This window comes from Aedes aegypti, chromosome 3 (assembly GCF_002204515.2).
Source record: "Aedes aegypti strain LVP_AGWG chromosome 3, AaegL5.0 Primary Assembly, whole genome shotgun sequence".
In the NCBI taxonomy this organism is placed as follows: domain Eukaryota; kingdom Metazoa; phylum Arthropoda; class Insecta; order Diptera; family Culicidae; genus Aedes; species Aedes aegypti.
In genome coordinates this window covers 80,820,317-80,844,903 of record NC_035109.1, presented here as the reverse complement: position 1 = coordinate 80,844,903, position 24,587 = coordinate 80,820,317, and the positions used below count along the sequence as shown (strand labels likewise).

Here is a 24,587-nt window from a genome sequence, read left to right as displayed (position 1 = left end):
TGAGCAAAGAACTATACTTGCTATGCTGTATGATATCAAAATGAGTTCAGTAGGTCATACTTAAGCTTACACAACATTTGAAGTACTCAAAGTTGACAAGCACCAGTGGATTGTTTAGCATCGACATTTTCAGCGGTATTGCTTACCCTTCAAAAAGTATAAATATGTCCATGCAAAACTAACCCTGATAAAAATAAAATAGTTCAACATCATCATTAGATATCTATAAACTAAAAAAGATGGAATGTCTGTGGTGCCAACGAAATTTTCAGCATCCTCCGGAGAAAATGTATTTTGGTACCGTGATCAAATTCACCCCAGAGATTACAGTAGGGTCGACGTTCCCTTAGTGGACAGTCCCCTTTAGTCCCACTAATGGCTTTTTACGGCCGTTTTGCTATAAATCTTTTCAAAACATTCTCTGACATGAAGGTCAGGAGCTATTCATCTAAGTACCATCGATACACAGTTCGATTTTGTTCAAAATATAATTGTAGTAATTAGTTTTGCTTAAAATTTGACCTCCCTTGCGCCTATAGTAAACCTATTGTTCCTATAGTAGCACAACTCAGAGAAACTATTTTTTATTATACGAAATAATTGATGAATTAAGAACTTTTTTACATCAAACGAAAGTTTTTGATCCACACTTTGTAGGAAAAATATAAAAGTTTCGTAAAAATACGGTTTTGATAAGTATGTTGCCAACGCCGTGATGTTAGTGCTACTATAGGAACAGAAATTAGAAATAGTGCCACTATAGGCACATGTATTCCTATAGTGGCACACGCGATAATAAATACAAACATTTGAGTTTTCGTAGTTTTCACATTTTTCCCACAAAACCAAGATAAAAAGCTTTTAGATGACATAAAAATAATGACGCTAGCGTTATTTTTGGATTTTACACGAATTTTTGTTCTTAGCTATGCGGCTATTGGTACATCGACCGTACCATTTTTTGTAAATATTATCCTATCTGTTGCTTTATTCACCTCCACACCGAATCCATTCCAGAATTCCATTTTTGTCTATATTCCCCCAAATCTCAATAACTACTACGGGCTCCCGTACGCGTATATTTACTTCAGGGTGGCGTTGCATTCGCAATGTTTCATGAGGCCAATAATCTCCACATTTCAACTAGAAACCAATCTCTTTTCTTAGGCATTGATATTGAGTGACCAGCTCACTGGTGTCTGCCAGTAGTTGATACACTAAAAATAAAACATTCACACAGAGCTACAATCATAAATTTTATCTGACATATTTTTCTCACTGTTGTTATTATTATGGATTTACATACATTGCGTATGTAAAACACACACCACAGTAATATATACAAATATTTACAGCAAAATGTCGTGTATCATAGCTTCTAAGAAATTCCATTAAATAATTTGCGTTATTCTAGAGAATTGCAAAAGTGTCAAAATATAATCCACAAAACTCAGACAATCAAAATGTACGTATAAAGAAACCATCTGGAGGCCTTGCATGTGCAGTGAAAAGGCCTTCTGCGTACAAAAGTGGAGGCGATACAGGTGCATATATTATGTGATGAATAATAGCATACAATGCGAACGTATAAATTCTCTACCGAACTAACCTGTGATCTTATGCGACTTAACTTATGATAACAAATGATGTTTTGACAGCTGCTACGGATTGATTCGACTTACTTTATACCAGTGTACGGAAAGAAACAAAATGTACAAATGAACTCAGAAAAAAAGCGTTTTATGCGAGGGAACCCACCAATCTGACGATTTTACACATCGTGTTTTGCGGGTTTGATGTAATTCATATGAATAAACGTATTGAAGGTAAAATTGCATACTATTTCTTAAGAATTCCACCGGTACCATGACAAATTCAAGCACAGTTCAAACTACACTTTATTGTCAATAATATCATTGAAACGTGCTATAACTACGATGGAAAGTGTTTTAATTTTTTGTCTGTGGTATTGGTGTGTATATTAATCTTTCTGTGTCAACTATTTAGAGCTACGTTCCCTCTTTGTTATAGATTCTATTAAGCTTTAGATTTTAGATTTGTTAAGAGACGATCCAACATTCTATTCAAGATTTTCAATCATGGATGCGAGTCTCAACGTAATCAAAATGTTCCTTACGAGCTGGGTCTATGAGTATCCTAACTGTACCCTGGATACCTTGGATCATAGGGGACTTTTTAACGGATTTCTTGAGGATGTCTGCAGATTCCTAGCGGACACTGAGTGTGTCTTTCGGGATCCTGAGAATGTAAAATTGGTTATGGGGAATATGTCGAAAATCTGGTGATTCCTAATAAACTCTCAAGATTTCTGGGCGGCCTGTAAATTCCTAGCGGGATTATGTCAGTAATGAGTATTTCTGAGAAAGTTTCCAGAGGAATTTGAGGAGTGCTAATAGTAGCCTAATAATACTATTTTTTTTTTAAATTTCTTCGGAAACTTGAGAATTTCAGCAATGTCGCAGCGGAATCCCGAGATGTTGATTCCTAACAAAATCCTTAGCGAGATCCTAAGAATCGTAGGCAAGATCCTACGGATTCCTGGCAAGATGCTTCAGAGCCCTAGCGTTTTCCTGTAGATTCCTTATGAGCATCTGAAGATTCCAACCAGACTTTTGAGGTTTCATAGCAGGATCCTATAAGCTTCCGTTGATATCATTATTGATTTTATAAAGCCAATTCATACAGATATTGTACATTCAACTTCTAAAACCATTGAAGATGTCGAGGTGTAAAAAGTATGTAGAACGTTTGCAATAGTTGAAATTTTTTAAATAACTGTTCAATTGGAAGTCAGAGTATGGTTGCCCCCGCAATTTGTGCACACAAACTTTTTTTGAATCTTCCTTCACATGACGGACATCCTTAGCGAGGGAAGAAACTACGCAAATCATGCATTTAGCATCCATTCGGTAATGTTTCGAACCTGACCCCACTTTTGGCACCGACGTCACTGAGTAAGGTACTGGAAATTTCCTCCAGGTTTCTGGAAATGTCCCCATGTCACATTGACATTGAACATAAGTCTTGCTTTTTCTAAGGCTTTAATATTATTTGAAACACTTTTGTTAAAGCGAATTAAATAATATTCTTGAAGAAGCCCTTTCTAACCAATGTCAGATTCGATTATTTTTACATAATTATTATTAGGGCTGGGAAAAATCCAAGTAAATCATTTATTTAATTTTTGATCTTTCCAGATGACTTGACACTTGAGAGACCTATCGATACGACCTTGAAAAAACGTTTCATTATATCATCGCAAGTAAAAAAATGTGCTTTTTTTCTTCAAGATGTTTGAGAAGAAGTTCGCGATTTTAAAAGTTTGCGGCAAAACGCGGCAGTCCCCTTCCTTTGTAATTTGGAAGAAACCCTTGATTCCCCTAATGGAGTTCAAGATCTCCTGCCTCCAAATTCGGAATTGACCACGATAGGCACTTCGATTCAAGTTAGGAAAATCGAAGAGCCTGGTTTAGGAGGGTGCTTCGATTTGCTGCTCGAAAAATGTGTCCAAAGCATCGAACTGATTACTCATTTCGATGCAAATTTCATCATTATCCATTTCACCCTTGCATTGCGGAGAAAACCTTTTTTTTCATTTTGCCACGTTTAGCTCAACATTGCAAAATCTCAGTTTCAGCTAGGACTTGACGTCAGAAAGTAAAACCACATCCGTCCCTCCTATTACAAGACTGTCAAGCAAAAACTGACATTGCTATCGCCACCATCGGTGGTAACCCAGCAGCAGTAAAATAATAATGGATTATGTGTGTGGCTTAAGCCCAACGTGATAGTGGAAAGTGTGTACGCAAAACGCTTTTATAGGCAGCGGATAAAAAAATGAGAACACAGCAAAAAAAAACGTAAAATCCTAACGAGTTAATCCGGTCCCCGGATGTTGGTTGTCCGGTTGTTGCGGTATGACCACCACCGCTACCTGACTGACCATGGTAACCGGTGGTGCCTTAACTAGTTTCGCGAACCAACACTGCTGCTACCGTTTTCATCGCGAAGGGCGTATTTTTGTGGGATGGATCGACAGTCAGCGCTGGAACAGTAGTGTAATAAAACAAAGCCTATTAGTAGTGCAGGGCTTAATTGCGATGCAATTGGATAAAAATCGATTTAAATTCAAATTGGTTCCGCTGGCTTTGATGATTGCGGTTTGTGTGTGTGTTTTTTTTTCTCTTCCGCTAGAAATTTGACGTCAGGTGGCGTAATTGTAGCTCTGTGCAACTGGGGGACGGTTCGTATCTATATTGATTAACTTTCTATACAGATTGGAAGATTTTCATGTTTTTGTCGTTCAAATTGTTTTATAGTACCCGTTCGATTTTGATAATGTTTGAGAACTGTAATAACGTGCCAAATAAAATCTTATATGTGACATTCTCGCATTTTTGATCGACTACTGTTTCAATTTGACCAAATTTACTGTCAGAGGAATAAATTTTCAGGGAATATTGCAGTATCTTACAAAGAATCAAACTGTCTGAAATTGGGTCCACATTAAGTTCAAATATGGTTCAAATACATTCATACTTTCAGATTATGGTTGTATTGGATCATGCTTATGTGATCCAAATATTTGTTTCACATTCAAAATCGTTTTTTCTTTACGAGTGAACGCCGTGGCCGTAAGTCAAAAGAGTAAACACACTTAGTTTATCGATACTTTGTGTTTGGCAGACGCAGACGGGGTTGATGGTCTAATGGCTACCGATTCTGCTTCATATGCAGAAGGTGATGGGTTCAATCCCAGGCCCGTCCCTTTCCTCGTACTTTGAAGTTGTACCTTTCACTTGCTTCTATCTTCCACTTGTAATCTATCACACTCATACGATTTGTTCATAGCAAACGCTAGAACCAAAGACGAACAAAAAAAAACGTTTCTATACGCTTCCATTTTCTAATCATTATAGCACGTCTTTCCTTACGCCTGATACATAGGCAGTCTGCTAACCAAACAGCAAGCGTCTCTTCCACCCCTACACCCTTCCCGGAACTCATAAACTCCCGCATGAACTGGCGTAGATGCAGTCGGACTCCACGGTCTACAGTTGGCCAGTATAAGCGCAACACCAATTCCTCTCCCTTCCTCACATTGGTCTGCATGTTGACGTGGCAGGCGCCATAGTTGCCCAAAAATAGAAAATCACCAACACTTATACACTGAGGGTGTCTGTTAGTCCCAAAGCATAGGCCAGGGGAATTGGTTCACCTAGAGTTAATTTATAGCTTGAGCTTGATTGGCCGCCCGTGGATGCTACTCCAGTATCGCCAGATCAGCTGCACTTAAACAAGGAACCAAACGAATGACTGCTTGGGACTAACAGGCTTCCTCAGTGTATAAGTGCTGGTGACCTATTTTTAGCGACAATGGTGCCTGTCACGTCAGAATGCAGACCAATGTGGGGAAGGGGGAGGAATTGATGATGCATTAGACTGGCTCCCACGTAGACCGCATATACCACTGCATCTAAGCCAGTACATGCGGGAGTGTATGGATTGGGGGAAGGGCATGGCAGAGAGGTTTGCTTTTGTGGTTAGCAGACTGCCTATGTATCAGGCCTGAGTAAAGGCATGCGCGTGGAAGAATGGAAGCGTTAGGGAAACGGTTTCTTGTCCATCTCGGGTTCTAGCGTTTGCTATGAACGAATAGTTTGAGAGTGATAGATTTAGAATGGAAGATAGAAGCAAGTGAGAGATATACAACTACAAAGTACGAGGAAAGGGACGGGCCTGGGATTGAACCCATGACCTTCTGGTTATGAAGCAGAAGCGGTAGCCATCAGACCACCAACCCCGTCGTCACCTAGAGTGAATTTATAGCAGAGAAAAAGTAGATTTTGTATGAAATTTGACAGGAAAATGAATGACAAATCCATCTACTTCTCCTGGCCTATTTATCTGGTTGGTTCCTCGTGTAAATGCAGCTAATCTGGCGATACTGGAGAAGCAACCACGGGCGGCCAATCAAGCTCAAGCCTATGTGTTTTGCAGACGCAATTCAAAAATCTGAACCAAATCGATTTTCACTTTTTAACGTTTAATTTTTGGAATTACAAAACGACGCAACTATGATTTTTAACTTATGCAACCTAACTACTACTTTCACCGCTCTGTTATACCAAGAGACAAAGTGTCTCAATCACGAATTACAACAAAACACTACTTGAGTCAATCTTACACTGGTATAAAATTGTCATAAGTTGGTGGAAAAAATATAGAAAGTCAGAATTTTTGGACGCGTGCTGCTTCGACGTAAAGTTTTGAGGACACACACGAAGAAAAATGTCGAAAAGTAGATTTGTTGTAAAATAGATTAGGTAATGAGATTTTAGTTCTTTTATTTTTTTCTCCAATTCGTGTGAAAGTTACTTAACCTTACAGTCGTCGCGCGAATTTTCGTAACGCGAGTAGTCGCGCGTTGTACTTTGTACAACACCCTTGGTTTTGCGAATATCCTAGGATTCTGACCACTTAGAAAGATGACGTCTTCGGCAAAATTGTTCAGTAGCTCAAGGGCTACCATTATTTTAGCCAATAAATTCGGGATTTTGTCGCTAGGAGGCGCTAGTGAGCATGAAACTTGTGTTTCACAGATGTTAGGATCCTGACCACTTAGAAAGATGGCGTCTTCGGCAAAGTTGTTCGGTAACTCAAAGACTATCATTGTTTGAGCTATTTGATTTAAACTTTTGCCACCAGGCGGCACTGGTGAGCATACAACATTTGTCTCACAAATATCTCAGGAGCTTGATCACTTAGAAAGATGGCGTCTTCGGAAGAGTTGTTCAGTAACTCAAATTATTTCTTTGTTTAATCTTCAAAGATCGAGATTTTGTAAATTAATGATAGTCCCTGAGCTTCTGAACAACTTTGCCGAAGGTGTCTATCTAAAAAGTCAACATCCTGCAGTATCCGCAAAACAAAAATTTCATGCTCATTAGCGCCGCCTGGTGGCAAAATATCCTATTTCTTGGCTCTGATAATGATAGCCCTTGAGCTACTGAACTACTTTGCCGAAGACACTATCTTTTTAAGTGGTTAGGCTTTTGAGATATCTGCAAACAAAAGTTTCATGCACACTAGAGCCGCCTAGTGGCAAAATTTTAAATCAATTAGCTCGAACAATGATAGCGTTTAACTTACTAAACAACTTTGCAGAAGACGCCAGCCTTCTAAATGGCCAGGATCCTGAAATATCTGCAAAACAAAAGAAAAACTTTTATGCCCACTAGTGCCGCATAGCGGTAAAATTCCGAATTAAGTTAGAAACCATAAGATAGCGCTTCACCTCCAGAACAACTTTAATAAAGACCCCAAGTTTCTATATTATCTGGATTTTGAGATATACCGATTGCAAACTGTGGTTTGCTCGAACCGTATATAGTGCGTTCGTTATCATGCGACTTCCTGTAAATAAAATCGGACGAGTATTTTTCTTAAAAAGATTCTTGAGGAATACATTTTGGTTTGGTGTCGATAGATATCTTTGTTGCAAAATGATAGCATATAAATCACAACTGTTGTACAAAGTACAACAGCGCGACAGCCCGAAGGTTAAGTCATTTATAAAAAGTATTCGAGCATTGTTTTTTTTTTAGCTCAATTCCATCTTAAATTCCACCTTCACTTTCGTCTAGTTTGTGTATTCCATTATTGAAATCATTGAATTTGTATCTCTGCGAGCAGCCGAATATGCCTGTTCCGACATTTGGAGCCCCATTCTGTCTATCCAACATTCACTTTGTTATGGCCCCAATTGCTTTTTATGTGCTACAATCAGACACTGCGAGTCATACAGCTATGAGTAATTGGATTGGCCATCGTTCATTTATTTGCTACGCTACCATCGCCAAGTATTATTGCACTTTGTTTCCGATAGAGTGGAGTGGAAAATGGGACAACACAATAAAACGCTTTTTACGTTTGCACCATTATTGGTGGAAGACACCACTCGGTCCCCGCCCGATGATCGATGCCGACTTCCAAAAATTTGAATCGAATGCAATTCCCACAAACTTCCTCTCATTAACCTTAACCAGGCTAGGTGAAGTAGCTTCCGATATTAGTCTGTACCATTCCCATTCTGAGACACGTTCATTACACGATGCGATCGTTTGCCGCGCGCACTATGGGTCAGAAATCTAAATTTCCCGACGAAATTCAATTTTTTTTAATAATAATTTTGTCCCGCTTTGGATTGAAACATATCTTTACTCTAAACACAACTTTTGTAAGTACTACATTTTATATTTGATTTAGAGGTTATTCCACGTTGATTTTTGTTTATTTTAAAAGTGCTAGGAATGTGGTCGCAAAATGTTGATTACTAACCCATAGTGTAGTGTCATGAAGCAGTTGACCTTCCGTGCGATTATTGAACGTTCCACAACGGAACGCTTGACTGACTGGCTTGGTGGCAATGAGTAATGGTGGCGGCAGTGAACGGGTAACAACATCAGCGACGACGAAATCACCATAAGGTGCAATCGCTTGGATACGATCGGCCGACGACTGCCAAGACGACGACGACGACGACGTGAGGTGACTGGTTTCCGAAGTGCCGATTCGCATTCGCATATACATAGGAACATAACGGAAATGCGACTACACCGGTTCAAGTTAATTATTGTGCTCCAACTAAGGTTTAGGCGCGGGCGCGCGCCACCTGGAGGTGTTGAATCGGGTTTGTTTCGTGTCAATCAAAAAACCGCATTCAGTGGTTCGACCTGTCCTTGGCGGCGGTTGACGAGCTTTGCAAAATTGTTATGGGAGTTCGATGGGGGTGAAAGGAATGAATTCGATGATTTGTAGACATGCCCTAATCCGGGCACATTTAATTCATAATAGCTGAAAAATCATGAAAACGTTATTTGAATATGAAAGTAATGTTGAAGTCACAAATGTAGTTCATTCAAGCAGTTTGGAAATTTCATTCGATTCTTTGAAGAAATTTTCAAGAAATTTGTGGACGATTTATTTAGAATTTTTTTAAGAAGTTCCTCAAAATACCTGACGAATTTCAACAGGATTCTGAAGGAATTGCTGGACCCGTGAAAAAGTCATATAGGTTTCTCTGGAAAAAATCACACAGACGTTCCTAAGCAATGTTGCTCAAATGGTCACTGTGTACCCTAGCAGCAATCAGCCCTTATCGTAGTTTGGCAGTCTAGTAGATCAGACTACTGTCAAACTATGATAAGGCCTGAAATGCTACTAGAGTGGTTAAAGTGAAGAACGGAATAGTTTTATTAACTTACATTTTCATCACCATATATTTTTTAAAAAACTAATTAGTCAGTCCCACTGCATATTTTCGCATCGTTTAACACAAAAATGAATCGTTATTTGGCCATCTTTATATTTTTTCTTGGAAATGTGACGAAGTAAAAAGCAAATTATGAAAGTTTCATTGCGATCAAAACATGTTCCAATCTCCTGGATTTTTTTTTGAATATTTGTATGCAAAACGAGATTTAAAACTTCTCAGTCAATTTTCTCAATGCCTGCTTTTTACAGATGGCACTAACTTGCGATTTGCGGCAGTTTAGGGGTGCTTTCAAATTCGTTATCTCAGCATAGGCTTATTTAAACGGCTAAAGTTAAAAATAAAAGCATTAAAACTTTGCAACAAGACAAATAAAAATATGTGTTTCTTGATTAAAATAATTACACGGTTATTCTCTTTTTCAGTATGTTTTTCAACTTTTTCAAATAAGGTTGATAGTGTAGAAAAATGTCATTGTTTTTCATTGAAATTTAATGGTTTTCATCAAATTCTACGTACATTTCGGGAATCCCGGGATGTCAGAAATAAAATCCCGGGAAACGGGAAATCCAGAAATTTGTCAAATCCCGGGATGTCCCGGGATGGACACTCTACTCCGTTCGAAGAGGATCTGATAATATGCCAAAACATATTGACAGATCCTCCGCCTGTGTTCTTGGCCAGGGTTCTTTGAATTCTTCTCAATTCTTTTCTTTTTATTAGACCCATAGTGTATTGTGAGAAGGTTCAAGCTACCAAGATCGTTTTCACGCGGAATCGGTACTACTTTATATCCCAGTCTTGTTTATGATAAAGTTGTGACTGTTCAGTCGAGAGTGAATAATCAACTGGTGAGCTCGTTTCATGCTTGTATAGTTCAACATAATGACATCTTTGTATAGTTCAACATTATGTCATTTCGTTTTCCTGAGGTTAAATTAATTGCATCACTTATCAAGATGTTGGCTCATTGTGCAATATCCGTTATTTTGGGTAATCATGGAATAGCAACTACTACTTGCAGTCTTCTTCAGTGTCAGTTACTCGTATCCACTGGTAGTCGAAATACGCGTATCTGTCAAAGATAAGCATTTAGGGCGGAATTAAAAGGTACAAGATAATCCAATGTACCGTAATCCGGGGTAACATTGATCAGTTTTTGGGATTTTTCTTAAACTGTTCATTTGAAAATGCAAATGTGGCAAGTTTCATCTTTTTAAAACAAGCACTGGCACCCACCGCTCGTGACTGTATACTGTATTTCAGTTTTCAAAAGATTTAAATAAATGTTTCAAGTGATTTTTTGATTTAGCTGTTATGGGGTAACATTGATCACCCATGTAATCAACATTCGGTAATGTTGAAAATGTCGTTGCTTACTTAAATCATGGCCCCTGAAGCCGAATATGAAGACCAAACATCTTACACGCCATTTACTTTCTGAGTTATTTCAAAAATAAAATCACTTTAAGAGTTGTGTTTCAACCTTCAACCTTGACGCTTGCTCCTGCCGTGGCCGGCGATGAGGACAGGATCAAACATGTCGCGCGTCGATCGAGTAAAGTGAAACAGTGCCGCGTCGACCGAGTAAAGTGAAAAAGTGCCGCTTTCGATTAGTTCTTTTTGATCTTCCGACGTTGACGCTTGCTCCTGGGGAGTGCGTCAAGAAAGCCCCAGCAGTCGTCAGTTGTTTTCCCTCACGGGTTGCGCGCCTATTTTCTCTGAGTGCTTTTATATAGCTGAGCAAACGAGTGAAGCTGAAAGAGAATTGTTGCTGCTCAAGGATGACGGATCAATTGGTGAGCTCGTTTCATGCTATTGTTTCTAATCTATAAAATATGTATGACTGCACCTTTAATCGTTAAAACGGTGAGACGTATATATGATTTTTCAAAAAAATATGAATGGTTCGTCACTGTGAGTGTCGACATAAACTCTGATTCACAAATTATTTCTGCCTAAATTTTTTTTTATTAAAAACACCTTCTTCTTTTTACCTTTTTTGTAATTAAAAAAAAACTTTGAATGGTTCGACACTTCAAGTGTAGACTTCCAAAAGGTTCACTTTATTCATTAAACTTTGAAAGGTTCGTCACCTCAAGTGTCGGCATATTTTTTCTCTACATAGATATTGTTCATATCAAATGAAAATATTATATTTACATATAAACATGTTTATATCTCACAAATAATTATTTATCATGGTCTAATCGCTTATCAGAGTGAATCCTGTGACCCAACGATCCTTCCCATTAACAAACATCCCTCCCAGTAACCTTTGTGGAGATGCAGAGGCAAACACGGTCTCCAAATAGCAAAGATTGCACACTAACAGTCCTTCCCCCAATCCCACCTGACTGTAAGGACGTGGCCGGCGCCGTTATTGACCATGTATAAATAGAGGCACTGAATTATGCACACTGAAGAAGATTATGGCCAATCCTAGCCGAACTTCTAGTTGATTCTTTGTGCATTTTCACTGACTTCGGTCAATCACGGAATAGCAACCATTGATATGTGCAGTCAGTCTAAGCTAAGCTAAGCTAAGCTATTTCAAAAATAAAATCACTTTAAACCGCGCATTAAGCCTACAGGTAGGCAATTTCCTAAGGAAATTCTGCATTCTTAATTATAGTTCGTTAATGTTGCTTAATTGAAAAAACTTATTAAAGATTTGGCAACGGAATCGTTCTCGGTTATGTCATTTTTAGTAACTACCGCATTTTCTATGCTCATACCATTTGCAGAACTCATGTGAGACATGAATCTTCGGTAGTGTTATCCATAGTGATAAAAATCATTGATTCTAAAAGTTGACAAATGTACGCATAAAAGAAACGCGATGTTTGCAAAACCTCAATTTTTATTAGCTTATAAGTTTAACAAGGAGAGGCACCTTTCGAATACATTAAAAAGAGTACTAATTGCAGGTCATCAATGCTCATGCTCAATACGATTCCTTTCATATCATTGTCATGACGTTTTCACGTGTTTTTTTTTCAAGATTTTCAGAAATTAATTCAAGTATTTGGTCAGAGTTACATTCAGATATTATTTCACAGATTTCTCCAGGAATGTATTTAGTTATTTTTTTACGAAGTGGCTATGGAATTCCTGTAAGAATTTCCTTTAAGCATACAACCTGAGTTTTCTAATGCTAACACCAGAATTTACTCCAGAGATTCCCTTAAAGATTATTTTGAAAATGTCTATAAAAAGTCCCGCAGAATTTCATCTAGTGATTTCTCTATCAATTTCTTTGGGGTTTAGGACAAATTGCTTCAGAAATTCCTTCAAAGATACTTTGGAAAATTTACCAAGAAGGGAGAGGAAAAAGGTGGCCGTTTTGTATAAAAACAAAAACAAACTTTAGGGACTTTCTATAGAAAATAGTGAACAAGTGTCCAAACGGAGATTTGCTATCAGTTCTAATACATGAATACCCAGCAATACACCCGAGAGCAGAAGCACTACGACGGAACCAGGAAAAGCAGACCGAAACCTGTTTGCCCACTTTGACCGATTAGACCTGCATCGAAAGTAGGCCTCCCACAAAGCCAGCAGCAGCAGCAAAGCCAGGCACACAAAACCGGATTCTATCGGTATAACGCTTGGGGTCGGTATGGTTTGTGCACCCCTTTTCCTTCCGCGAAGCCCAAAACGACAAGATACTAACCAGGGCTGGTAACGACTGGGTGTCTTGAACATTGGAGCTTTAGAGACTTCTTGCCTGAGTAAAGGGACCAAGAAAACAACAAGAAACCTATCATAAATTACCTCAGATTCCATCAGGGAATCCTCCAAAGATTATTTCAGCGACTCTAGGAATTCAATCATTGATTCTTTCATCGGATTTCCTCCAAGATTCCTGTTTAATACACACTCAAGAATTATTTCTCTTTAGACCTTCAGGGGTTCCTTAAATATCTCTAAGAAAACCATCTGGCATACTCCAGTGATTTATTAAAACTTTAATTCAGGAGTTTCCCCAAAATTTCTTGAAGAAATTAGTTTGAAATGTTTTTAAATATAATAGAAAATAGTAGTGCAACCTCTAATGATACTTGTGTAATTACTTAAGTAACCTTTGGCGAACCCTTATTAGGATTTCTGAAAGAGCTCCTGGACTTAGAGGAAGTCTTAGAGCATTTCCTAGAATCTCTGAATGAAATTCTGCAGTTTTTTGGTAGGAATTCCTTGACAAACATCAACGACATCCCTGGATATATTTGTTTATGAATGAGCGGAGGAACTACTGAAAAAATGCTGTTGTACCATCTGGTATGAAACATTAGATAAGCTTTTGAAGAAACTATGGAGATTTTTCTTGAGAAACACTTGATAAAACAGCAGGAGGTACTTCATGAGGAAACCAAGGTAAACTTTATCAATAAATTGTTGGATGATTTCTCAATAGATTCCTCGAATAATCAACTGGTCCTTGGATCAATTTCTGGATGATTTTTTTGGCTAAAAACAATTTTAAAAGGCTCAAAAGGAGATACGGATTTCTTCAAAAACTCTGAATGAACTCACGGACTCTTAAGGAAGTCTTAGAGGATTTTCTACATTCTCTGGATGATGTCCTGCAGGATTTTCGGAAGGAATTTTTTGAAAAGTGTCCTTCGAAGTACATCAAAATCGTTTCTTATCGTATCTGAAAGGATGTAAATGTCTGCGGTCGAGATACTGACAAGATTCGAAGAAGATTTTAGAATTCCTGGCAAAGTATTTGGTAGGATGCTTGGTAGATTTCTAGAGATCCATAGCAGGTTCTTGATTCTTCTTGTCCAACCAAGTAGACTGAAACAACCAAACAGGAATCAGAAGATAGGGACTTTCATGAGAATCCCTCAGAGTTTTGCAAGATTACACGAGTTACTGCTCGCATTGCTGAATATATTTTTCATTAATTTTCTCATTTTTTTTTACTAATAATTGAGGCAAAAGCCTTAAGCTTCCTACAAGTATTACTCCGAAGATTTTTTCAGAGGTTCATTTAGCGATTGTTTTAGACCTTCCTAGGGAAGTCCTCTAAGATTTTCAACTGAGATACCTTCAAGTATTTATCCTGAAATTTTTACAAAATAAACTCAGAAATTGCTTTAAATATTGCATCTTTTTCACGAATTCAACTTTTTTTTTCAAAATCGACGTGGAGGAATCTGGAGGAATTTCCGTAAAGTTTGCTGGAAAAATCCCCAAACGAATTTCTTCACTGTCAACACTTCAACTTTGGAATCTCGCGTAACAATTCAAAAACGGTCCATAGTCAGATCCTTAGTGTTGAGAAAATTCGAAGTGAAAATTGTTCACCACAATTATGATTACTATCTCTCAGAATTAAAATAAATGAATGGGATTTCTTGCTCGTTGATTCACTATAACTACACGTGTGGACAAAAAAATGAGTTTGGGTACTTGCACCATTTTTGATTGCCAGGATTGGCATTTTTATAGGCCAACTTATGTTGACAATGTTTGCTTGGTTTGATGGTGTTAGGAGATGCTATCGAATGGTATCAAAACCCGATTTGTTTAAAATTTGTACATCGACCTTTTATTTTTTAAGCAATTTCTCCATAAATTTCATTTAAGACACCTCCAAACATTCAAGCTCGATTTTTTTTATAAAACTTCAGAAATTATTTAAAACATTCCGACATGAAGTTTTTCGGGATTTTCTCAAGATTTTCTCAGAAAGTTCTCATGAAAATCGTGAGTCCTTCAGGAATTAATCCAGTGATTCTTCCGTCATGATTTCGATAGGATGAAATTCAAGATTGCTACTCAGAGCAACTTTAAGGATCAAACGAGTTTGATTTTGCCCTAACCACCGGTGGGCGGAGCCAAATGTTTAACAAACCGATCGTACTATCTGTAGGGATGCTGCACGAACATCGACGTTAAACATAAACTGCCGATGCAGTTGGGTAGCAAGTCGAAATGCGTGAAATGGTTGTATAGCAAATGTGCGCTTTTGAGTTGTTTCTATAAATTCCACTAGCGATTTCCCTTTAACCTTATTTTTCAGCAATCCACCAGTAGTCTATCTGTGATTCCATCAAACATTCAATAAGGAATTCCTCTAGCGATTGTACCAGGAATTCCTACAAAGAATTCTATTTTCTTTAGGAATCCTACCAAAACTCCTTCATGGAATTTATCGGTAATTCCATCATGATTCCGCAAGGCGTTTCTCCGGAAATTTAATCAAGATTTTGTCCAGCGATTAGACAAGGATTTCCTGAAATTCCTTCCGAACGTTTACCTGTAATTCCTCATGGCATTCCTCAAGCGGTTCCATCATGAGTGCTTCTAGGGATTCCTTAAAAAATTCTTCCAGGGATTCCCTCAGAAGAACTTCAAAAGTTTTCCTCAGAAGTTTTTGTGAGGATTCCACCCGGAATTCCTTCAGAGATTCCACCAGGAACTCCATCGAAATTTCCTCAGAGGATTTCATCAGTAGTTCCTCTAGGGACCATGAGTTATTCTAGAGAATTAAACACGAGTTCGTCCAGGAATTCCATCAGGAGTACTTGTAAAGATTCAATCATTAATTTCACGAAAGATTCCATCAGGATGAGTTCCTTCGGGGTTTTCATCAGGAGTTCCTCTAGGCATTCCATCGGAAGTTCCTCCAAGGATTCCATCATGAGTTCTTCTGGGGATTTCATCAGATTTTCTTCATTTCATTCATTAGGAATTCCTTAAGGGATTTCATTAGGAGATCCTTAAGGGACCTGGATTCCATCAGGAGCTCCTCTAGCAATACCATCAGAAGTTTCTCCAGGGATTCCATCAGGAGTTATTTCAGCGATTCCACCTTGAATTTCTCATGGGTTTCTATCAGGATTTCCTCAGGGAATTCCATCAGGAGTTCTTCTAAGGATTCTTTAAAAAGTTCTTCCAGGGATTCCATCAGGAGAATTTCAAAAGTTTCCATCAGAAGTTTTTGTGAGGATTTCACCAGGAATTCCTTCAGAGATTCCACCCGGAACTCTATCAAAATTTCCTCAACAGATTCCATCAGGAGTTCCTACAGGGATTTTATCAGTAGTTCCTCTAGGGATCAGGAGTTATTCTAGGGAATTAAACACGAGTTGATTTAGGAAATCCATCAGGAAAATTCAATCATTCCACGAAGAATTCCATCAAAAGCTCCTTCGGAGTTTCCATCAGAAGTCCCTCTAGAAATTCCATCGGACGTCCCTCTATGGATTCCATCAAGAGTTCTTGTAGGGATTCTATCAGGAATTCCTTCAGGGATTCTATCTGGAATTCCTCCGGAGATTCCATTAGGAGTTCCTTCAGAGATTGCACCTGGATTCTATCAGAAGTTTCTCCAGGGATTCCATCTGAAGTTTTTTCAGAGATTCCACTTGGAATTCCTCATGGGATTCCATTAGGAGCTCCTCAAGGGATTCCATCAGGAGTTCTTCTGGGGCTTCTTTAAAAAGTTCTTCCAGGGATTCCATCAGGAGAAGCTTAACAGTTTCCATCAGAATAAGTTATTCTGAGGATTCCACCAGGAATTCCTTCAGAGATTTCACCAGGAATTCCATCAAAATTTCTTTAGAGGATTTCATCCGGAGTTCCTTCAGGAATTTCTTCAGTAGTTCCTTTAGGGGTCAGGAGTTGTTCTAGAGAATTAAACACGAGTTCATCAAGAAATTCCACGAAAAATTACATCAGAAGTTCCTTCGGATTTTCCATCAGGAGTCCCTCCAGGGATTCCATCGGAAGTTCTTCCAGGGATTTCATCAAGAGTTCTTCTGGGGATTCCATCAGGAATTCCTTAAATGATTCTATCTGGAATTCCTCTAGAGATTCCATCAGGTGTTCCTTCAGGGATTGCACTTGGATTCCATCGGGAGGTTCTCTAGAAACACCATCAAGAGTAATTTTAGAGTTTCCACCTGGAGATCCTACAGGGATTCCATCCGTAGTTCTTCTTGGGGCTTCATCAGGAATTCTTCCAATGATGCCATCAGGAGTTTCATCATTAATATCTATACAAATATCTCTAAGCATTCCATTAGGATTCTATCAGAAATACCTTTAGGGCTTCCATAAGAGTTCTTTTGGGGATTTAATCAGGAGATCCTCCAGGGATTTCATCAAGAATTCTTTCTGAGATTTCACCTGCAATTCCATAAGAGATTATATCAGGAATTCCTCGAGGAATTCCATCAGGATTTCTTCTAGGGATATCATATGGAATCCTCTAGGGATTCTATCAGGAGTTCCATCAGGAATTCCTCCAGGGATTTCATCTTAAGTTCCTCTAGGGATTCTATCAGGAGTTCTTCTAGGGATTTCATCAGGAGTTCCTCCAAGAATTCCATCAGAAATTCCCATAGAGATTCTATCAGGAGTATCTTGTGGGCTTTAATCAGAGATGTTCCGGGGATTTCTTTCGCAGTTCCTCCTGGAATTCCATAAAAAATTCATTTCCCCGGAAGAATTTGTTGCTGAAGCTGTGGATAAATTTCTAAAGGAATTATTGATAAAATTCCTGATAGAATTCCAGGAAGAATTTTAGGTGGAATTAGATTTCTGGAAAAGTCGATTTTTTAATCCCATTCTAGAGATATATAGAACTGATGATGTTTGATGTCATTATCAAGAACGACGCAGAGAGATAGAGAAACATAGCTATTACGAAGAATGTCACAAATACGAAAGACGGGCCTGGGATTGAACCCACGATCACCTAATGCTAATTGAGCAGTAGAACCGATTGCTATTAGACTACCCGGATGTGTACCTACCCTATAGAATACTACACCAAAATTGACTGAAAAAAGGGATTTTAGAGACCATTTTGGGCGGAAAAGGGTCTCTAGAGATCTTCCATCAAAGATAAAAACTCTTAAAATTCTTGCATCATAACAGTGTCCCACGTCCCTAGAAAAAAAACTGCTACCAGCCCTGCCAACATCCCAAGAGATTGCGTTATTCTTCACTGAATAGATAGTAATATGGTGCACCTACCTGTGGGCTGCTGTTGTTGGTTGTCGTCGTAGAATCGTCCATAATTTTATCGGTCTCCATTTTCATCATCTCGGTGCCGCTGCTGTTGCTGCAACTGCTGATGCTTCCGTTGTCGTCTATCGTTTGGCTGGTTATGAAGACGACTGCTGATTGCGGAATCTCCGGCTAGTTGATTCACTTCACTACGATTTCTTCACAGACGCGGATTCCCCGGACCACGGACAATCTAATCTAATCCTCAACACGACGATTCACTGTGGTCGCACACACTTTTGAGGGAATTAACCCCCTGAGATATATATCTATAGGTATTAAGGTGTATTCAACACGACGATGATGGGCTCTTTTTGACGAGACTTGGATTGGAGGAATATGTTTGGCACCCGGAGCCAGAGCTTCTTTTGGCCCAACCAACACACAAGGGCTTCTACAAATACCAACTACCGGAGGGGCACCGTTTTATTTTCTATTCTTTGCTTCCTTTCGCAATTCACACAAGCGCACGCACACACCACGACGGGACGACAATCGATGCTCCTCGTCAATCTGCTTCCACATTCGGATTCACCACTGCGGAGACTTTTAATACTTTATCGAACGCAATCCGGGATCAACTTCCACCGGAAAATCTACCGCCAAACGAGATGCACTTCGAGATCGGATTTTATCACCATTCAATTCACTCGCGGTTCAGTAGTAATCCTTCCAACAGAGGAGAAAGCACAGCTTTATAAAGCAGGAAATTCGAGGGATTGTGCAAGAGGTAAACCTGCAAAACAGAGCAGCAAGACAAAAACTCCATCAGAAAATGACAACTTTGTGGCGTAACATGTGAGAAGATCCTAAGCTGAGGCTTAATCCTAAGCACTAAATGAAAGCGCCAGAAGCCATCAGAGGCTGATCTGAAGGAAATGGTTTACTCAGGATTCGAATACATACACTAAATTGTTAAATAATATTAGTTCTGCAACTAGTTCCTTTAATATACAGTCACCGCCAAAATATAGTGCCCACTTTCTTGTTGTCAATCATATTGGAAAAAATCGTTTGGGCAGCGTCCATTTATTCCTTGGCAGAATAGAGCATTCTTTCGTTAAAAAGTTTGAATCACATAGATGATATATGATATTTGCGATACTGGGGAGGTATATATCTACACTGACTGTATCAGCAAATAAAATCATTTGAGTAAGCTTTACCAGAAAACATGAACTAAAGCTATATATTTAAAGTTTTTTATATCGTAAACTCAAAGAAATACTAATCTGAATCCTATCGAAAAAGCTACGCATGGCTTAGCCATTGATGGAGACAACATCTTCTCTGGTGACAGAGGGCTCGATGGCTTGTCAGTGTCTATCACTGCAGTTAAGGCATGTCGATTGCCCGCGGATAACACATACCTATCTCATAAAACGATTTAGAAATTTTCATAAACTTGAATCGAGAAAAAAGCTTACCCGATAAAATCCTCACCAACCCAGGAACAGAACATGCCTTTATCAGGCAATATTAAGTATTGCTTTTTAGTCTAAGCAAGTTTTATCCTAAATGAGTCACAAAACAGTTAAGAAATTGAACAGCCCAAGTAGCATTTTGATAGGTTTGAGGCGTTTGAATGCTAGAGCCCATCGTCGTGGATATAGGGAGAGTGGGGCAGTTTGGCCACCTTGAGGAAAAGTCGATAAAAGTGCTGAAAATATTATGATTTTTTCGAATGTTTGCATGATTTCCAACAATTGTTAGATGAATACACTAGATCCGCATGATTTCCTTTGTCTTGTAAAGGTCACGGATGAATGATTGATTTTCAAAATTTGTAATTTTTCGAGTCGATTTTTAACTGATGGGGTGATATGAGCACCCCATTTTTGATTGCAAAATAATATTATATAATCTAAAAATTCAATTAGTAACAACGTAATAACTTGAAATTTATTAGTATTTATAAACACTCCGTGCAAGATATATTTTTTAAGAACATTCTAACAGTCAAATAGAATCATTCTGAAATGATGAAATTCAAAAGAGCCATTCGGGGAAACATGGGCAGTTTTTTCGAACATCATTTATTTATTTTTGTTTGAGTTTTGAATACTGACTTATAGCATGCCTATTGCTTCATTTCCTCATCAGCTTTGGGGTTGCATGTCATTTCAGATGAAATTTCAAGAATTTATGCAGTTTTCAAGGGGTGCTCATATCACCCCATTGGACAAACCGCCCCGACTACACCTATTCCACCATAAACCATAAGCTGGACAAAATTCCCTGAAAATTCTAAGTTTTTTTTACAGGTTGTATGGAATTCCCTGATAATTCCCGGGTTTCCAGGTAGTATACACCCTGAACAGGCTTCGAGAATTTTCAAGACACCGGGAAAATGTTTCACTTAGATGCAACTTTAAATCAAATGTAGATTATTTGCATTTGGATCAAAATAAATACATCTTTTAGTTTATGAAAATAGTCTACTAGATTTGTATGAAATTTAAGGGGGCAGGATCCATCATTGATTTCGGAATTTTCAAACGTAGTATTTTTCGTTCCAAATCAAGAAAATTTGAACGAAAATGTTTTCACTGCATTCTATTCTTCAACAGAAACACGGTGAACTAATTTTCATCGTAAAATGTTTAGTTTTGAACAGAAAAACTGCTCTTGAAATTCCGATGATGACGATGACGGATTGTTAAACGTTAACGCTACCATTGAACTCACTTGCACAACTCAGTTGAATTGAAAGAAAGTAGAACCTGTTCAACTCTTTCGTTTAGTTCGACGGGATTCAGTTCACCTGCACAATTGAAAAAGTCGTACATTCAATTAACTTGCCTATTCTAACTATTCCAGATGGACTTATCCACTGGTAAATGGAAATCACCCGGTACAAAAATGTTGACACTTGAACGAGGCCGGAACACGTAGATAGCATTCAGAAGCGTGCGCCACTCAAGTGTTGAACAGAGTGAAATTCATACACTTCCTGATGGTATTCCTAGATGAAACTCCCATGGAATTCCTGGAACAATCAATGAAAGGATTTTTGGAGAAATGTCTGAAGAGTTGCCTAGAGGATCCCTTAAAAGAATTGTGGGAGGTATCCCTGAAGAAATTACTGTGAGAATCACTGTAGGAAGAAACTCTGAACGAATTCCTGGGCAATATTTTAAGGAAACTTCTCGAAGAATGTATTAGATATTTTCGGAGAAATCTTTGAAGCAGTTCCTGAAAAAAATCCTTGTCTCTTCAGTAATTTTCCATGGATTTCTGCAGAAATTTTTCCAGGTTTTTCCCAAGGAATTTTATCAGGACTTTGTACAAGGGTTCGTTCAGATATTTCTTTGGAGATTCCTTCAGGATTTCCTCAAAGAATGCTTCACGGAAACAAATTCCTTCATAAGAAGAATTCTTCAGAAATTCTACCGATATTTGTTCAATAGTTCTTCCTGAGATTCTTTCAAGAACATATCCGAGAATTCTACCAAATATTCTTCAAAGATTTGCTTTCTCCATGGACTTCGCTGGAAATTAAATCAAAAAATGAGAAAATGAGGTTGGAAAACCAAGCTTTCATGCCCATAATTACCTCTAAAAATACTATCGTGTATAAAATTGAATCTTCTACCAGATTATCTAACTAAATTTTATTGTTATGTTGCTTAGGTAGTAGAAATAAATAGCTTGTTTCGAACGTTTTGAAACTATGAATGAGTTTGAACTTGGTTTCCCAATCACGATAGGAACACATTCCAGCGATTCGAGGTTTTGAAGGCGCCATTCTATTGAAATGCTGTCAACTTTTTTTTGCATATATAATTTATAAATGCATGACATAAAATTAACACATTTGTGAAATTTGAAAAAAAAAAATAGTGTTAGATAGGTAGCACATTCGGGACTTTTTAACCCTCTAATTATCACCCTGCCTGTAGACGGAATAGACGGAATACCCTTAGGGATATTTTGTATGTTTCCATAGTTTTGAAATTAAAAATGAGCAGGAAATTATTTTTCGGGGAAATTGGAAACCCCAATAACAACAAAATTCTGTCCGATGCCAGAATCGAAGAAACTAACTTTGTTAAAATCGTAAATAATTTATATTTTTTTTTTGAAACGTTTTGGTTTCCATTTCAATAATTGGCTTGTTTAGGGGTATCCAGTCTTTTTTACATATTCTGATTCTACTTTAAAAATTTAGCCAGAACACAAAGTTTCATGATTGTCCGTGCCTTGGAACTGTTTTTAAAACACGTTCGAAGTTAGCATGGGAATCGGTTTTGAATCACACCTCGTCAAATTTTGCTTCGGGATGAGCTGTAATTATGTAGATTGAATGAGCAGATAGATGAGCACTTCACAGTTATTAACTGAGAGCTTTCTGTGCCAATTGACCATTTTTGCATGTGTATATCGTGTGGCAGGTACGAGAAAATTTCCTTTAGGAAAAGATCCTCGACCGGTGGGATTCGAACCCACGACCCTCAGCTTGGTCTTGCTGAATAGCTGCGCGTTTACCGCTACGGCTATCTGGGTCCACAGTTTGAAATCTTAATTAATCATTTATAATGTAAAAAATAAAATATTGAAGCTCAATAAAAATGTGTTCTGCATAGAAATATGTGCTCTTTCAATCGATCTAAGAAAACCTGTAATTTTCTCATCGCTCATCAACACATTTAGAGAATTTACTTTACACAACACATAAAATTTCCAGCATTTCGCAGTAAAAACGTTACCAATTATTGTAAAATTGATTGTGTATCGTAAAGATACCACTTATTTTTATGTTAATTTTACTCAAATTTACTATGAACTTATTGCGACAATCCCACTGGGGCATAATGAACTAGTCAAAATTTTTAAGGCTTAGGTGTTGTTGAGAATAGTTGTAAATGGTCAAGTCTTTGTTGAACAGTCCACAAGAAGTTGAGGGAATAACGGGGATGAACACACAGGTATTTTGGAGTAATATGAGATTTCCGACCATGCAATTCAAAAAAAAAACAGAAGACCTAATTGTTATAGCGTACAGCCAGAGTATAGCCAACAAGCATTGTTTTCATTATTTCACGAAAGTAAACATTTTTTTCGTTTAAAACTTCACCTTTAATTGATAGTACTGATCTAACTAGAATAGGGTCCTAAAGCCCTGTCCCAATTTTAGTGCCAAACGCTTAAGTTTAGGCCAATAACACATGTTTACTCAATTTTCTAATGTTTTCCGTTGATTTGAGTCCAAAAAACATTTGTTTTAGATTTTGTCACACCCCTTGGCTTAAACTCAAATTTCGGGTGCATTTTGTTTTCCGTGTCCCTTCGGAAATGTCAGATAGGAACAACCCCAGTGTTAAAACTAAAACCCCAGTGGTGTTTTTGTCGACTAAGCGAACGTCAAACATGATCTTAAGTGTCAAGGTTCATTTATGGACCCAATTTTTAAATTAAAGTTTAAACATGACATAACCGTTATTTGAGCGGGAAAAATTGCTAAAGTAGTTGCAGTGAGATGCTCTTTCGTGTTATTGAATAAAAACAAAATTTCATTAAACATTTTAGGACCCAATTGATATTTAATAAAAGAAAAATTCGGGCCTTCCTTAGCTGAGTGGTTAGAGTCCGCGGCTACCAAGGTTCGATTCCTGTTCGGTAATGGAAATATCCTTGACTTCCTTGAGCGTAGAGTATCATCGTACGTATGTCACATGTCATACGAACGCGAAATGGCAACTTTGGCACAGAAAGCTCTCAGTTAATAACTGTGGAAGGGCTCTGTCCCAGTGGGGACGTAAACAAGATAAAGAAGAAAAGTAAAGGAAATTTGTCGTGACAATAGTGCTAAGCCCCGCTTACCTCTACAAGGGAGTTAACATACTCAAAATTAACTAAAATTTACAAAGGACATAGTACAAGTTATACAATATATTCTTTTTCTAAGCCGAGAATCGTTTTATTGCTTACCTGAAATTAAAATTTTTTGTCTATTTACAAGAAATAAAATTTTGCTTTCTTTTTAATTACGCTATTTGCTTCCAGGATCCTCTCACATGTTACGCTAGAATGTTTGACAGCCAGTGCACCATCATTACACCACTACCATCATCTCAGAATCGTGTCCGTGCGCTTGTTGGCCTCGATTGCACAAACACACAATCCGACGACGACGACGTCGATTCCTTCCCACAGACCATCCAGTAGTGACCGTCCTCGGCCAAGAAGTCAAGAGGAGAAATCGACGACTTTCCGAAAACTTATGTCTAGGCAAAATTGCATTCCCTTGAAATATAAAACC

At 38.1% G+C, this 24,587-nt stretch overlaps 1 protein-coding gene across 3 annotated transcripts in view; it reads right to left on the bottom strand.

Moving 5' to 3' along the window:
* The window catches only part of LOC5578007 (beta-TrCP), a 139,638-nt gene that overhangs the window by 114,635 nt on the left and 416 nt on the right, over positions 1-24,587 (bottom strand). The window contains exons 1-2 of one of the 3 annotated variants that reach the window (XM_021853792.1): positions 24,257-24,574; positions 18,293-19,061 (exon numbers count right to left, since the gene is read on the bottom strand). In XM_021853792.1, the coding sequence (XP_021709484.1) occupies positions 18,293-18,361 (69 nt within the window). In that variant the 5' untranslated portion in view covers positions 18,362-19,061; positions 24,257-24,574. Of the gene's footprint in view, positions 1-18,292; positions 19,062-24,256; positions 24,575-24,587 lie in introns of those variants that run through there. The other 2 variants (XM_021853793.1, XM_021853791.1) reach the window with 2 other exon arrangements.